Source organism: Merops nubicus, unplaced genomic scaffold (genome assembly GCF_000691845.1).
Source record: "Merops nubicus isolate BGI_N331 unplaced genomic scaffold, ASM69184v1 scaffold31984, whole genome shotgun sequence".
In the NCBI taxonomy this organism is placed as follows: Eukaryota; Metazoa; Chordata; class Aves; order Coraciiformes; family Meropidae; genus Merops; species Merops nubicus.
The window spans coordinates 1-15,775 of record NW_008604059.1 but is presented as its reverse complement, the minus strand read 5'-3'; the positions used below and the strand labels follow the sequence as shown (position 1 = coordinate 15,775).

Genomic DNA, 15,775 nt, shown 5'->3' with positions numbered 1-15,775 from the left:
ACACACGGCACCGGGCTGGAAAGTTTCTCCTCAGGTCTCCGAACAAAAACAATTAAAAAAAAATATATATATGCAATCATTTGCTTTGGTTGCCACCCAGCAGAAAGGCACCGGGGTTACCCTGCTCGGTTTGTTTGGAATAACACGAAGGTTTCTGGGCTCATCTGGCGTGTCTGGTTTTCCTTCTATTATCACCCGATCCATCTCCAGCCTCTTCCTGTAGGATCCATCCCTCGGTGCCTCGGCGTGTCCTGCTCTGCCCCTGCCAGGCACAGGTCTCTGGGTCTGTAGGTTGGGGGTTTTTTTTGGCTTTTCCTACCTCTGTATCCGTGCTCACACATTTAGGAAGAAGTCTCTGACAACCAGGGGACTGAAGGGGGTTAAAAGGAGGAAGCGAAGCTCGCTGGGGGTTTCTCTTTGCTCAGAGGTGATGCTTGGCTCTCTCCTGTCATCAGGGTGCCTCTGAGCGACCTGGCAGGACGAGGGTCTCTCTGGAAGAACAATTCTTAATGGTTTAATTTTTTTTTCCTGCTCAAAGTTTTCCATTCTTCCCATCATTTATCAAACCCTGTGCTGGAGAATAGGTTTCTTCACCACTTTCTCTTCTGGAGGGAGTCAGAGGGGACTGGCATCGTTGTGCCCACGCTCCCAGGATTGACACAAACACTTTTATTTCCTGGCAAGGACGGTTTCAAACGTGCAAAAAGTGCTTTTATTCCTTTAAAGTGCCAGTTTGTAGGCCTGCGTGGATGCAGCAGTAGTAGGGCAGTGGGTGCTGGTGTTGGGAGGCTGGGGATATGTTAGAAAAGTCTCAGAGAGGTGTGTTTGGGAAACACAACTGTCTATTTAGGTCTTGGAAGAGTCCTTCAGGATATAATAATTCATAGCAGCGTTTAGGGGATGTTCTCCAGCCCTCTTTTTAAAGCCTGCTCGTGAACCTGGCCCTAGTGTGGTGTTTGGGTAGGCTTTTATTTCTCAAATAGAAACAAACCACTCTAGGGGATCATCTGGGTCATCTCGTGTCATTCTGTGCAATCCCACCCTGGGTTGGGGATCTCTTTGTGCTGCATGAATATCCACAAAACCAGTTACCTTTTGAAATGATTGGACAGTTAAACAGAGAGGCCTGTGTTGTTAAAAACAACTCAGAGCTACAGATTTGGGCCGATTCTTAAGACCAGCTGCACCATTGCTGTGGTTAGAACTCTTACCTTTCCAGTCAAACATGCAAACTGTTAACAAGAGCAGCTGATTGGACTCTAATGATACTTCAGAACGTTTGCAAATCGTGTTTTCCATCCTGCCTCACTGATGTTCTGCATTTGCCTGTGTTTTCTTCCTTGTTTTCCTCCTTTTTTGAAGCAGGGAGCACAGAAGCTCCAGCTGAGTGCTCGCTGTTGGCCCTAAGCCCACTGCTAAAGATGGACCCAAGGCAGGCTCCTCTGTCATTGCTTTCATGGCGTTTCTATTTTCTTGTGTTGTCTGCCTTGGCTCATCTTGCAGTCAGCTCTTTCGGGTTAACTCCACAATTGCGTTTGTTTTCCTGGCTGATGTGGAATAATAGTCATTAGAGAGATGGAGGGAACCTATTGTGGGTCGTGTCTGCTCCATCCCCCAAGGAACATCACAGGATTGCTTCCAGCAGGATATTTTCAGAGGCTTTGTCCAACCTAGTTTCACATGTCTCGAGGGACTGGGATTCCATTCCGACCGCCAGTTCCCCTTGGGAGGCAGGATAAGGAAGAGAGAATTTGTGATTTCCTAGGAGACTTTATACCCTCCACTGAGGTGCTCCAGCCTTACTCCTCACCACCATCTTTCCTGGCCTTTAAACCCACCTCTGTGGTGGGTGAGAGCCCTTTCAGGGTCAGGAACTCTTCCTGTGGGGCTCACAAAAACCATCCTTGGATGGTTAGAGGGAGAAGATGGTTGTAGAACGTGGACAGAATGTTGTCCCATCAGAGAGGGGAGATGATTTTAAAGAAACAGGAGCTGCAGCTTGCAGAGGGAGACTCTGAGAGCATCAGTAGTGATGTAGGGATGCATAGTAGAGCTGAATAAACCCAGCAGTTCTGTTGGGTTGATGAAAGGCTGTCGCTGGATGGGACTTATGGACCTGAGGGTGTGCAGGATAAATGGGGATTTCACCTGGTGTCCATCTGAATTCTCACTGAGGTAATTTCCTTTGTGGTGCTGAGATTTTATTAGTCTAATTATGGTTGAGGTGGCTTCACAGCCATCCGTTTCATGTATCTTTAGCTCACTGGTGGTGCTTGAGTAGTTAAGGGGTAAGAAATGGCTCCATTTGTGTTCACCAGAGCAGAATTAGTTCATGAAGCCCTCGATTCCCACCTAGGCCAGATTCTCACAGGAATTTTCATGCTGGGCATGGGCTTATTTGAAACCTTGAAGAGATGTGTGTCAGAGGACCTCTTGCACAAAGCTGGCTGCTGCTGTTGGGTACAGAACCTAGAGACTGGAATAAAACGTGGCACAGATGTAATGTTTGGTTTTCTCGCCCATCTCTGAACAGTAGCAGCTCCAGCAAACTTTTATAGACACCTGAGACATTTCAGAGTCGATTCAAAGATGGTTTAATGAACTCTCTTGGCTTTTCTTCCAGCTTGCTATGGAATTGTCCAGGTTCCTACTGGCCCCTGGTTCTGTCGGAAATGTGAATCTCAAGAGAGAGCCGCCCGGGTGGTGAGTGTGGACCAGGCTGGTGCTTTCACTTAATTAACACTTTTCTTTTATTACACTAATAACCTGTATCATGTTTATCAAACCATTTTATACAATGCAGTTGGGCGTTTTGGTGGAGATGCTGCCAGAGGTGCTTTGAAGCACGTTATCAGTGACAAAGTTTCTTGAGTCCAGAGACCTCAACCTTCTAAAAAAATGAGTGGCATGCTTCTATAAAGTTGGTTTCCCTGCTGGTTTTTCTCTGCATCTCCTCAGGAAATTTTGGAGGAGGGGGAAGTTGGCATCACCTGGGATGCTGCTCTGCTGTCAGAGTTGTCATGCTGACTGACAGGACGGCTTGGCATCCACATCTCTCAGCAGCAGTCTCCTGCAAGAAGCCTTCTGAGCTGGTAAAACAGCAGAGAAAATGACAGGAAGCTGGATCAGGGTTTAGTTTCTGTCTAAGTAGCAATTTAGCAGTAGAGAACACTTTACAAATGTTCTTAATTAATTCTGGCATTTCCCGGTGAGGCGGGAGAGTGGAAACAATCAGGCCAGGGCTGCCTCTTAGGTCCATCTGGGTGGCAGTAAACTAGGCTGGGGGTTTATAGCTCACCAGCTCCTCTGCAACAACTTCCCACGTGAGCCCTTATCAGATACGGCTGCACCAACCAACTGCTGGGGTGCTGTAGGTCTTCAAAGTGTTGGCTATGCCATGGATGCTGCTTTTGCCATACCATAAATCCAACATTTCCAGCCTCCATTCCCTGCTTTGCTCTCTTAAAGCTGGATTTAAGTTCAACTCTGGCTTTTCTGAGACACAAAAGGCCTCACTCAGCACGGACAACATTTACTAATGCCTGCCCTGAACTGGTTTAGTTGATTCTAAAGCACACACCTCGTGAAGCTGCTGTAGGTGCCCTGGGAAGCTGCAGCTCCGTGCAGCCCTGAGCAAACAACGTGTTCATCCCAGCTGGGCTCTGCTTTGCTGCAGGACAAAAGTTTAATCTGCTCCACAGATGGGCGAAGAACTTGGCAAAGAGGAGCAGAGGGGGGAATTTGGGTATCCGTGCCACGCTTTCCACGTTGTGTTAACTCCTTCCTCCTTGGGAGCATAAACCAGCCCAGACTTCCCGACCTGAGCTCTCTGCCCATTGTGAGATGCTGCTTTTATGTGCGCTGCAGTAAAGGAGATCAAATGTGTCTTTGAGCGGGTTTACATCCTGCAGATAGCTTCAGAGGGAAGAAAGGAATTTGGATTTCATGGGCTCTCCCAAGCGTGCAGGCAGAGGGAAGCTCTGGAGCCTTAGCTGCAAGTCAGGGGAAGCTGTCGGGGTACATGTACACACAAGTCCTCCTCACCTGTGCTCCCTGCAGAGGCTGGAGCTTTTTTCTTGCCTGTTATAGGCTTCAAACTGCCTCCAAGGTCCCACGAAAACATTTCCCCTGCAGGTGGCTCCTCGTTGAACTCGCCCTCGGTGAAATCTCTTAGACAATGAGTGGTGGGGCTTCCGTCATGCTGCTGGCTCCTGTGGCATTCAGCCCTGCTGCTGTAGTAGCTGAGCAGTGATAATCTTCCCCCCTAAGCAGAGGCAGGGAAGATTTCCTATCTAAACCCCTCACCTTTTCAGCTCAACACCAGCAGTCATAGCAACAGACACGCAGATGGGTACAGGCTTAAAAAGAATGTAGTTCTTTGATGTAGGGGAAGAGCTTGATCAGAGGAAAGGGAAGCGAGTCGGGTCTTAGGAGATCTGTGCCTGGCTCTGCTGCTGAAATACTTGGAATTTGGGCTCAGTGCTCCAGCCAGGCTGGGGGGCACAGCTCTCCCTCTGCACCTCTCTGTGCCTGGCTTTCTGCAGCCTGCAGACACTGCCCTGAGGATCTTGAGGGAGAGATGCTCCCGTCTGAGCACTAAATACCCTGACAACAGCTGCAGTGTGAACTGGTATCTCTATTTCTTTCATAATGACTGTGGCAAACTCCTTTGAAAAACAACACTTATCTTTCTTCCTGTATCTGCTTTCAGAGGAGAAGCTGAAAGCAGCTTACAGGTTTTGTCCATAACAAACGTATTTATTGGCTAAATATTTATACTTTTGCTTAGCAAATGAGATAGGGGGAGTACTCCTCAGTGAGTGCTTCAAAACATGAAGCACATGATTTGTGTGTCTCTGTTTTGGAGGGATGGACTCTGTCCCCTCTTCAGCTCTGGAAGGAGAGCTCAGGAGCTCTAATTTCCAGTCACTTAGTGGCAGATCCTTGGAATTAGAAGCCCCAGGAGGTCAGGAGCTCTAACCTCACCCATCACAACCTGGTTTCAATCAACCAAGCTCTGCTCTTTTTCCCAGAGTGGAAATAAAACCCCTGGAGACCCCCCTTGGCTGAGGCAGGTGGACTGAAAGGAAGAGGTGCCTCTAATCCCTGCTCATGACCCCTCCTCAGATGCTCCGGTCCCTCAAGGATGCTGTGGACGAGGTTGTGCTTACAGTAAGCAACCGAAAGCCCATCCACTTTGTAATCCAATTGTCTGGGAAGCCCGGGGAGCTGCCGTGGCCGGAGGGCACTCATGTGAGGGATCATGTGAAGGCTTTAGCTGTCATTTCGAGGCAGGGCTATTAAAAGTCTTGTGTGGGGCCGATGGAGCTGTTAACCCCTCTTGTTACAATCAGAGCTTTGCTAATCGCGTGGTGGGAGAGCCGCTTTGATCTGGGGGGTGGAGGGGAGAGCCGAGGGGCCTTTTCAAGTGCAAATTTCTTATTACAGTGTCTCCCTTAACCCAGTTCTTTGGCTGTCTTGGCTCTGCTGGGTTTTCCATAGTAATGGTGAGAGCAGCTCTCCAGGCAGCCAGGACCCAGCCAGGAGCAGGGAGGAACACCTCCTGTGGTCACCCATCCCAGTTCCACACTGAGTTGCAGGGCAGGTGCTGGTCTTTGTCCCCTCATCTCTCATTTACACGTTATCACCGACTTTTCCTGCTCACCAGAGGGGTTTGACAGCCCTGCACACTTCACTCCCACAGCAGCAGCATCCCAGGATGGGGCTGAGCCTCCCCCTTGTGCTGCAATCCCATTTACTGTGCCCGTCTAGCCAGGAGGTGACATTTCAGCAGAGAAAATTTGGAGCTTGCTTGAGGAAAACCAACTTTATAGAAGGTCCTGGGGGACTCAGTGGCAGAGGCTTTTGCTCGAGGCTCGATCCATGGGTGTTTTTCATGGCACAGAGCACCCGGCCACCACACTCTGAGCAGCACAAGCCTCCTGCTCACTCTGACACCAGGCGTCTCATTTCAAAACTTTCTGATGAAGCACTTTTTTTTCACAGAAAAACAGGGTGTTTTTTTGCTTTGTTTTGGTTTTTTATAACAAATCGGGCATCTCTGTTTGGCAAGGAAAAGGTTGAAGGTTTGTGCCTCGCAGGTTCTCGAGCCTTTTTAGGAGTTAAAACAAAAAGCACGTCGAAATTTTCACCCAGTGATGCTGTGAGGAGGCAGCGACTGTTTTGGGGTGGCTCAGGCTGGGAGGGGCCCTCGGGGCTGGGAGCGTGTGCCCCCATGCGTGGCAGCACACCCCGAAACTGCCCCACCTTCCACCCACGTCCCCAGAGGGTGTCGTGCAGGGGGAGAGCCCTCGGGTGGCCACCAGCCCGCCAGCAGTGGCCCAGCAGGGCTGGGGTGGGTGAATTGCCCAGGGCTGTGCCAGGCTGCCCAGGGCAGTGGTGGAGTCCCCACCCCTGGAGGGGTTCCCAAGCTGTGGAGATGTGGGGTGAGGGACACGGGGCAGTGGGGACCTGGCAGTGCTGGGGATGGTTGGGCTTGATGATCTTGAAGGTCCCTTCCAACCAAAGTGATTCCATGAATGGCCCTGAGAGCCATGGCACTGCTTTCCCCCTGGCCAGACCCTCCCCATCCCCTCACCTCTCCCTCTCTGGGTGTATGTGGTGGGGGGTGAGGTCTGTTCCCACCCTGGCCACAAAGGAGACCCTTCAGCAGGTTTGGGGACCCTCCTGCCCTTGGAGTCCTCCCTGCACCTTGGGACCTGGCATGAAGAGGCTCATCCCCAGTCACCCCGTGGCTGGTGGAGGACACAGCGTGTCACCCCTCACAGTTTTCCCCAAGGGCAACCATTAGTGCCTGGGCACAGGGTCATTCCTGTCCCTCACATCCATCGTGGTGCTGAGCCTGCAGCCTCCCACCTGGCAGGATGGTGCTGAGGAGCTTCCCCCACCCTGCTGGGCAGCAGCAGCTCTCTGGTGGCAATGTTCCATCACACCCTCTCCATCACTCCTCTGCCACCCCCGAGGCTGGGTCTGGGGGGAAGCCCATTGCCCACCCACCAGTCCCAGCCCCTGGGGTCAGGCTCTCCATGACCTCCCATGCCCTGACAGCAAAAACCTCTTGACAGCCTCACCCCCCCTCTCATGAGGCTGGAAAAAATATCGCAAGAGAAAGAGAGAAGGAAGGAAGGAAAGAGGCAAAGATAGATTATGGCTTCTTTTTATTTGCCTTCTGCTCTCTGAGTCATGGTTTTCAGTTTGACTCCCCAACCACAGAGTCTAAAACTTTTTTAAAAGCCCCATGAAAGTCAAAGCTCACTTGTAGCCCTGTGGCTCTCGGGCTGAGGCTTTAAACCCATCCCTGTCAGATGGGACGAGCTCGAGCTGGGCCAGGGTCAATCAGTGGCACCCAAACCTCTCAGCCCTTCTTCCACTTCCTCTCTTTGAAAGCAGCCCCATCTTTCACAACCACCTTTTAAACGAGTCGTCTCTTTTCTGGCCCCGTGCCCCTGGGAGGGAGGTTTAAACTTGTTGTTTCTGCTTAATTTCAAGAGATGTGAGCTGTGTCCCCACAAAGATGGAGCCCTGAAACGGACCGACAACGGAGGTGAGTCCCTGCGTGGAGCCGGGGGGACCAGCAGCTCTCCTGGGGGCTGGAGAATTCATTTCTGAGCCTGTGCCACCAAAGAATTCATTTCTGAGTCCACAGCACCAGAGAGGGAAGGCTGGAGGCTCCGGGGGAGTGAAACCATTCTGCCTTTTTGTTACAAACCTTCACTTTCTGAAGCCTCGGTGGCGAGAAGACCTTTCCCTGGGGGTCACCTGCCTGCCTACTGGCTGGCATCAGAGCACAGCCCCTGAAATGTGGAGATCCTGGAGTTTAACCCTGCAGGAGTCAGTCTGTGGTCTGGTGGTGCTGACAGAAATGTGGAAGCTGTAGAGTGATTTGCTGCAGGCTTGCCCAGCGTGAGCCTGGAGTTAACGGAACCTCAGCCTGGAGTCCCCATCTGAAAGCAGGAACCAGGGCTCAGTGAGGTGGTTTTTCTCTGCAGGACTTCCCTGCTCATCACTGATGCTCCTCAGCCTCTGGTGCTGTGACCTGGAGCCTGAGTTCACTTGTCAGCTGTAGGTGGGACTGGCTGTATGGACCCACCTTCATTTTTCTCAAAACCTTTTTCAGAAAGGCTTCTGTACCCACCAGCCACCCGCCTTAAAGAGTTAAATTAGGCAAGGAGGTCTTTATTCTGAGAGATCCCCTATTTAAAGAAGTGCTAAATCCAGGATATTTCATAGAAACATCTAGAGCTGGTCATAAATGCCCAGAGCTTTAGTGCAGTAGCACGTGTCTGGTGTTGGGGGTTTGTTTTATAATAACACAGCATCCTCCAAACGTGTTATTACAGGGTTTGGTCAGGTCTGTGCAGACAGGCAGTGGTGTCACAGCCATGGCACTGTGCAGAATTACACAGCCTGAGTGCTTACAGTGCTGTGGGCTGCTGTAACCTCAGAGCTGGGTTCTGCCTGCCCAGGTGAATCCATCCCACCTCGGGCTCAGCCCTTCCAGTGCAGCAGTTGTGCTGCTGTGGATCAGCCCCAAAGGATCCTGACCTTCAAACTTCTCTCAGCCCTGTCCTGACCAGGTGGAATTTCAACTTACACATCTGATTTGGGAAGTGTCTTGGCAGATTTAGATTTTAATCTGACTTGGCTTGCTGAAAAAGAGCTTTCTTTAGCCATAGATAAGAGCCAATAAAGGGAGCTCTGTTTCCAGTGGCGTGGGACTGTGTCAGACCTGTCCCATCAGCATCATGTACTGCCTGGATGCTCTTCCTGGGTTTGGTTAGACCTTCACCTCTGGGTCTCCAATGTTGAGAGGGTGTTTTTAAGACTGATGAGTGTTGCACCTTCCTTTTCCCAAAGAAACCTCTGCTTGCTTATGGCATCTGGAGGTTGTGTCCATCCACCTTTCACCCACAAGGCGTTTGTTTCCTAACCCCATCACAACAAGCAGCATTTCAAATCTAAAGTCTAATTTACATTGCCCCCCTTCCTACACTCTGGCTTCTCTCCCTCCCATGCTTGTCTGCAGCCCTGGCTGGGTCTAAGACCCTCCTGGGTCACCCCACATGGATCTCCACTCTCTGTCTTGTTTGCCTCCCCAGGGTGGGCCCACGTTGTCTGTGCTTTGTACATCCCAGAGGTGCAGTTTGCCAACGTGCTCACCATGGAGCCAATTGTCCTACAATATGTACCCCACGACCGCTTCAACAAGGTAAGAGCACCTCTTTCTCCTGCTCTCCTGCCTTTTTGGAGTCACCTTGCTCTACCACATCTCCTTCCCAGTTTATTTTCATTTCCAGGCTCTTGCATTCCTTTAAAAATCACGGACAAAGTAAATCCTTCTTCTTGCCATTAACTTTCTGGTCCTCTGTCTCTTCCCCAACTCTTCAGCAGCCTCCACCTTGGAGTTGCATGTTGGTTACTCCACGTTTTGATCTGCCAGGGGTGTTGTTGGTGGAGAAAAAGGTTGTGTGAGTTTTGGGTATGCCACTGAGAGAGAACCCAGAGCTGCTCTCCTAGGAGGAGGATGTCTGGAGGTGGAGCTGACTTCTTGAAGGCTTTCCCTCCGGGTGAACAGTGAGAGGGAAGATGTTTTGTCAGTGTTTCTGAGTGAGACTTATCCTTTTTTTTTGCAGACCTGCTACATCTGTGAGGAGCAGGGCAGGGAGAGCAAAGCAGCCTCTGGAGCCTGCATGGCCTGTAACCGCCACGGCTGCCGCCAAGCTTTCCACGTCACCTGGTGAGCCCCCCAGCCACCCCCAGCCCACCCCAGGCTGCCTTTGCTGCTGCCTCTGGGGCCTCTCCGAGTGGGGCTGATCACCTCGGGTTTGTTTGGGGTCAGGGGTGTCTCTGCCCTGCTGGGTTTGAGGGGGACTTCCCCAGCCAGGCTGAGGTTTCAGCAGAGCTCTCCCTGCTGAGCAGCAGGGCTGGGGATTTCCCTACGACTGTGTGGAATCCAAGAAGAGAAGAGATGAGTCACGAGCCAGGAATGTTCCTTCTCCAGCAAGAGTATCGTGGAGAGATGTGATTTTCGGGGCTGATAGCCTCACTCACCCTCCAAGCCTGCAAACAACATCGCCCAGGAGCAGCTCCCAAATTGACCTGGGTCCCTTGCTTGTGATATCTTTTGTGGGAATTGCCCCTGGTCTCCTAGGCCTCCCTTAAGAAACACAACACACTGCAAGGCAGTCTGGTAGAAAAGTAGTGACTGTTTTGAAGATCCTCATATGAATTAAAAATAGTCTGAACTTTTTCCCCCCCCTCCTTCCACACCATTTGCCAAGTGGAGCAGGAAACCTTCAGACCCTGCCTGGGTGCCCTGGGTGCCCTTTGATAGCACGTGTGGTCTGGCTGTACAGTTTGCCTGATCCTCCTCCTCGTTGTGTGTATTCCAGTGCTCAGATGGCTGGCCTCTTGTGTGAAGAGGAAGTCCTGGAAGTTGACAATGTCAAATATTGTGGCTACTGCAAGTACCACTTCAATAAAATGGTGAGTTTCTTCATCCCTGCAATGGCTTTGTCTTCATCCTGGGTGGTGTCTGTGCTCAGAGCAGTAAGAAATGCCACCAACACATAAACAAGGTCTGCAGCCTCCTTCCCTTTTCACCCCATCACACAGACTCACTTAGGAGTAAAGATTAATTTATGGTTTTGTGTTTCTGTAGCATCTTTAAACCCATTTTCAAACTAGGGATTGAATTCTTCCCATCTGTTTTGGCTTCCCTGAGCCAAGAGAAGTCCCAAGAAAGGAGAGCAGCCGTGGTGCCTGATGCTCTGGGGGGTCTGGGGGGTAGCTCAGGCAGGAGGGTAACACAGAGCAGCCACAACAGCCTGAGCACAGAGACAGCCCAGGAGAGAGTGGAGTCATTCACTCTTCGAGGGGTATCTGGGGCAAAGGACTTCCCCCTATTAATTACAGCACTGAGAGGGAAGAGAGGAACCCTTTTCCTGCCCTGCATAGTGAGCAGACACCTGCTCTGCCCCTCCAGCAAGAGGGAAACCTGATCCACAGCTTTATGTCTCAGTGGCTCCTTTGTCACTGGCCTTTTCCACTTTCCTTCCTGCTTATCAGTGCTGTCACACCCAGTGACTGAGGTCTTGAGCTTCCCCTCAAAGTCAAGCTGGAGGACACCTTCCCTGCCCTTCAGGTACCCTCAGGACCTGGCAGGAGTGTAGCTGTGGATCAAGTTTCCTGATGCTGAGGGGAGATAGCAGGACTTCTGTGGTGCCTGGACTCCCTTGGGGACTGAAAGCTGCTCCCAGGACTAGCTTGTCTGAGCACTACCATTTATATTCTGTTTTATGGACTGGTCTTGTGGCAGCTGTGCCTTTAGTGCACAACTGTTGGTGTCACAGGCCACTGAGGACCAAGGATTTGGGGGATTAGGTTGACATGCTGTTAGCAAGCTCCCTGGTGTGGTGTCCACTGTGGTCCCTGAGTTAGGAGCCAGGTTGGGCATCTGGTACAGGAAGAGTTTGGTCCTGCCTGTGGTAGATAAAGCATTTACTGTAACTTTGCTGGCTGTAACAGTGTAAGCTGGACTCTATAACCCTGTTTCTTGTCTTTTTCTCCTGTTCTCCATCTCTCACCTTCCCCACTTACCTCAGAAGACCTCACGTCACTCTGGAGGTAGCTCCTTCATTGCTGGGAGGAGGAGTAGATCCACATCCCCTGCTCAAGAGAAGCACGTGTCCCACCATGAAAGGCCAAAGAAGGTGAGAGCTGCACAGAGGGTGTCCATCCAGAGGGGCACAGCCATGTGGGGTGGAGGTGAGGGGGTGAGGAGGGTGCAGGGAGCACCGACAGCTCCTCACGTGAGCCCTGCAAAGAGCTTCACAGGCAGAGGTGGGAACAGTGGCTGCCTTTTAAAACAGACCCCTGGAAGAGTGTGTGTGCAAACAGAGCAGCTGTGGGGCACGTGGGGCCAGGTTTGCACGGGCAGATGATGCCAGAGGGGTCCTGGCAGAGCGTGTGCATGAAAGGTGTCCAACTTTCCCCTTTCTGTCTTGTGGCAAGTCCACTTTGAGATGGCATCAGGCTGTGGTTTCCAGCTGCTGCTGAGCTGGTTGGTGTGGGTGTAGTTTGGGCTGTGGTTTTAAAGGCAGCAGCTCCAGAACATTAAACCAGAGGTCGTTGTCCACAAATCCCAGAGACCAAGTTTTAAAAGACAAAAAAGATGCTGATGAGTAACCTGCATTATGGCCAGCAGGTTAATTGTAGGCAAGAAAAATAATGAGTATAAACTAGGTAGTAGTTTGTAAGTCAGATTAAGCAGCCACAGGGAATCCACCTGCTTCAAGTCTACCTGGGAAAAGAGTTTATCTTCATTAAGCAATTATTTAGAAGAACATCACGTGCAGATCTGACTGGTACAGTAGTTATTTATCTAAATGCACTGGGTAAGACGTACTCCTCAAAACTGCTGGGGTGTTACAGGGCATGTTAACAGCACGCCAGGGTTCATAATTAACCCACTGACTCACGTGACAAATGCTCATATTTCAAGGAAAAAGTGGCAGTGAGCCTGCAAGGCAGAGTCCCAGCAGACTCCTGGCTTCTGAGGGGTGCAGCTTCCAGGGTGGAAGGGTCTGTGTCACAAGAAATGAGGAGGTCTGAGACTTGTGAAGCATTTATTTGTAATACTAACTAACCCTAAAAGGCAGGACAGACGTGGATTTTGGAGGATGGAGGTTCTAAGGAAGTGGCAGCAGAGTAACAAACCTTTCTCACCCCTTGATGGACGCAGCTTTTGCAGTGTCAGGGATCCACAGCCTGCTCCTGGCACCCTCCTTTGCACCCCATGTGCCCAAAGCAGCAGGGCAGGAGCTGAAGCAGAACTAACTCCCTGGGGACACTGTCAGTACGGTCAGATTGGGTTTGAGGCTTTATGGGCTGTATCCTGGTTGCTGTTAAGCAGAAATCAATTCGTTAGCTACCAGGCAACCCCTGGATATATTCCACTGTAGGCAGAACCCAGCCTGACCTTGCTGTGCAAACACAAGTGATGATACCCCTGCAGACTGCAGCACGAGTCCTGCTGTAGGGGCTGGGCTGTTTGCTGCCTTTTTTATTTGCTTTTGGCACGTTGCAGCAGGCAACCTCCCAGTGCTTGAACAGCTTTGGGTGGTGATATCAGTGACCCCCATCCAGAACCAGCCCGATGACACCGCGCTGGGTTATGTGGCCTAAGTCTGGTGGATCTCAGGCCAGCCTCCAGAGGACGAGGACATCCAGGCTCTCAAAAAAGTGCAGCCATCAGTTAGTCCTGACTGACACCCCCCTGGCACGCCGGGCTGAGAGGCCAGAAATTCCCTGGGCAGGAAAGTCATCTCCTTTATTGACAGAGGCCATGCCACAATATCCAGTTTGAAGCGCTGCCCGTAGGAGTTTGGGAACCTTGCCCAAACCCTCCCTGATCCACGGGCAAGGGAGGCAAACCTCAAAATTCCCTCTGGCCGACGAGGCTGAAGCATCCAGGGAGTGTTTACTCCTCTTGTGTGCTCAGCTGCTGCGAGGAGGAGGCGGCGAGAGGGAGAAGGAGCATCTGTGCCCCGGCCGGGAGCGAGCTTGGCACAAGGTGAAGGGCTGTGCTGGAACGTGCTATTTTTAGCCAAGAATTAGGCAGAGGAGGGGGGTGGGGGAGAGGGCAGGATCGGGGTGATTGACGGCAGCTTTGGAGAGCTCAGCTGTAATTATCCCTGACAGACGGGGCGAGTCCAAGGCTGGGGACCCGAGGAGGGTTTCTGTGTTTGCAGAGCTCTCCGCTCATGTGCCGGGCAGGTGGGAGCAGGGGAGGTGCTGCTGCATCCCAGCTTTGCTTGGAAAGCAGGTCAGCGCCAGGGGGAGAGCGAAAACAGGAGGAATATGGATTTATTTATAGGCCTCTCAGTGCTGCTTGCCACTATTGTTAGCCTCTGGGTTCCTCTCAAACGTGCAGAGACTCCGTCTGGCTGCTGCCTCGGCGCTCTTCCCCTCCCAACGTTTCGTCAGGGTTGGGGGCAGCAGATCTGATGGAGGCCCCTGCCCAGGGCTGGGAGCACTTGGGAGAACTTGGGTGTGAGGTTCAGGGAGGAAGGGAACCAGCTTTTGAAGGAGTACCCCGAGGGGGGTTGAGCCACCACTCCCACGTGGCGTTGGACGTGACCAGCGGCGCGTGCTCCGGTTGCACAGATTTGGGGGACAGGGTGTGCTGCAGCAGAGCAGCTCTTCCCTCAGCCTGGCCAGCCTCCCAGAGCCAGGGGTGTTGCAGGGGAGCTGGTGGCTCAGCAGCAGAGCAGAGCACACGGGCGAGCCCCTGGGCTGCAGGTGCTCCTGGCTCTCTGCCCCAGGAGGAGCCGGGTGCCCGACGGCTCCTCCCCTGCAGGGGCTCTTCACTTGGGTGTTGGGGGAGGAAAACTCCAGCTCAGTTGAGTGAGGGGCGCAGGATTTGACCCAGTGGCTTCAGTAAGATGGTCAAGACTTGGGATTTGGACTCCTAAGCCCTGCTGGAAAACAGTTCAGTGGCTGTGAAGAGTCTTGTTCTCTGTGGAACAAGAGACAATTGTGATGTGGGACTGGAAGCCAGCATCAGCAGCCCCCGCCTCATGCAGGCACAAGTGATACCAGCCCAAGCAGTTCCCTCCGTGCTGTCCTGAGGATGGGAAAGCTCCAGGCTTTGGGTTTTCCTCAGGACACACCAGGCCTTAGCAAAACCAAGGCCATTTATTTCTTTGGGGTGGGTATTGCGATGCGTGCGCTCTGCTCTGTGGGAGCCTTCGCAGGGCTTGTTTGTTTAAAAAAAGAAAGAAGAAAAGGAAGAAAGAAAACAATAGCTAAATACCAAGAAAATGGGGGATGACGCACAGGGGTTGAATGAAGTACAGATGTTCTGTTACCTAGATTGTCTGCTTGAAATGCATAGAAAAAAATGACCACGCTCCGTGGAATGGAATTTGTCACGCCGGGAGCAGGGGGGGAGCAGAAGCTCTGCAACATTTTCAGGCACACAGCCCGTGGAGGGAGACACTCATCCCAGGTTATTCCTAGTGAGCACCTGGAATCCTTCAGCAAAATCAAGGGACTTCTAGAATCACAGATTTTGGTTGGAAGAAATCTTTAAGATCAAGTGCGACCATTCCCCCAGCCCTGCCAGGTCCCCACTGCCCCGTGTCCCTCACCCCACATCTCCACAGCTTGGAAACCCCTCCAGGGGTGGGGACTCCACCACTGCCCTGGGCAGTTTAGCTCCTGAATTGTGTCCCCAGCTGTGGCAGGGGGTGATTTTATTGGGGTCCAGGGGCTGTGTCTGTGCTGTCCCCCCCTCACCCCTTGAGCAGGAACTCCCTGTCCCACGGCGTCCGAGCAGATGCTGGGCAGAACCTGCCTCCCTGCTGCCACTGCCTGTCTGTCTGGACCTGGTGCCAGTGGAGGAAACGAGCCAAGGATCCAGCCTGGCAGATTTAGCACACTGGAGAAGTTGTGCTGGGTTGAAATGTAAACCCAGTGGCTCTGTGAGGGGCTTTGTGTTTGCCTCTGAGCTGGTGACAGAGTTCTGCTCCTGGGGGTTTGTGTCCCTGCAGGCACCAAAGGGCAAAGTGGACGTTTTTTTTCCAAGTGGCTGCTTGGAAGACCAGGATGGATTTTTTGGGAAGGAGCACTGGACCTCAGTCTGCTCTAATTGAGCCTCGTTTCCCTGCATCCTTCCCCAGCCTTGGGCCCTCTGGTTACGTGGGTGTTTAACCACCCTCAGCAAATCCTTCCCTCAGCACCAGGCTCAGCA

The 15,775-nt window shown here is 52.0% G+C and overlaps 1 protein-coding gene across 1 annotated transcript; it reads left to right on the top strand.

Moving 5' to 3' along the window:
- Positions 1-2,623: 2,623 nt before the first annotated feature.
- On the top strand, positions 2,624-11,732 carry LOC103771601 (protein AF-17-like; the record flags this gene model as incomplete). Its single annotated transcript, XM_008938903.1, has 6 exons — positions 2,624-2,703; positions 7,510-7,564; positions 9,120-9,229; positions 9,654-9,757; positions 10,413-10,506; positions 11,625-11,732. Coding segments are annotated over 6 exons (551 nt in total), but the record flags the coding sequence as incomplete, so codon positions are not given.
- Positions 11,733-15,775: the final 4,043 nt, after the last annotated feature.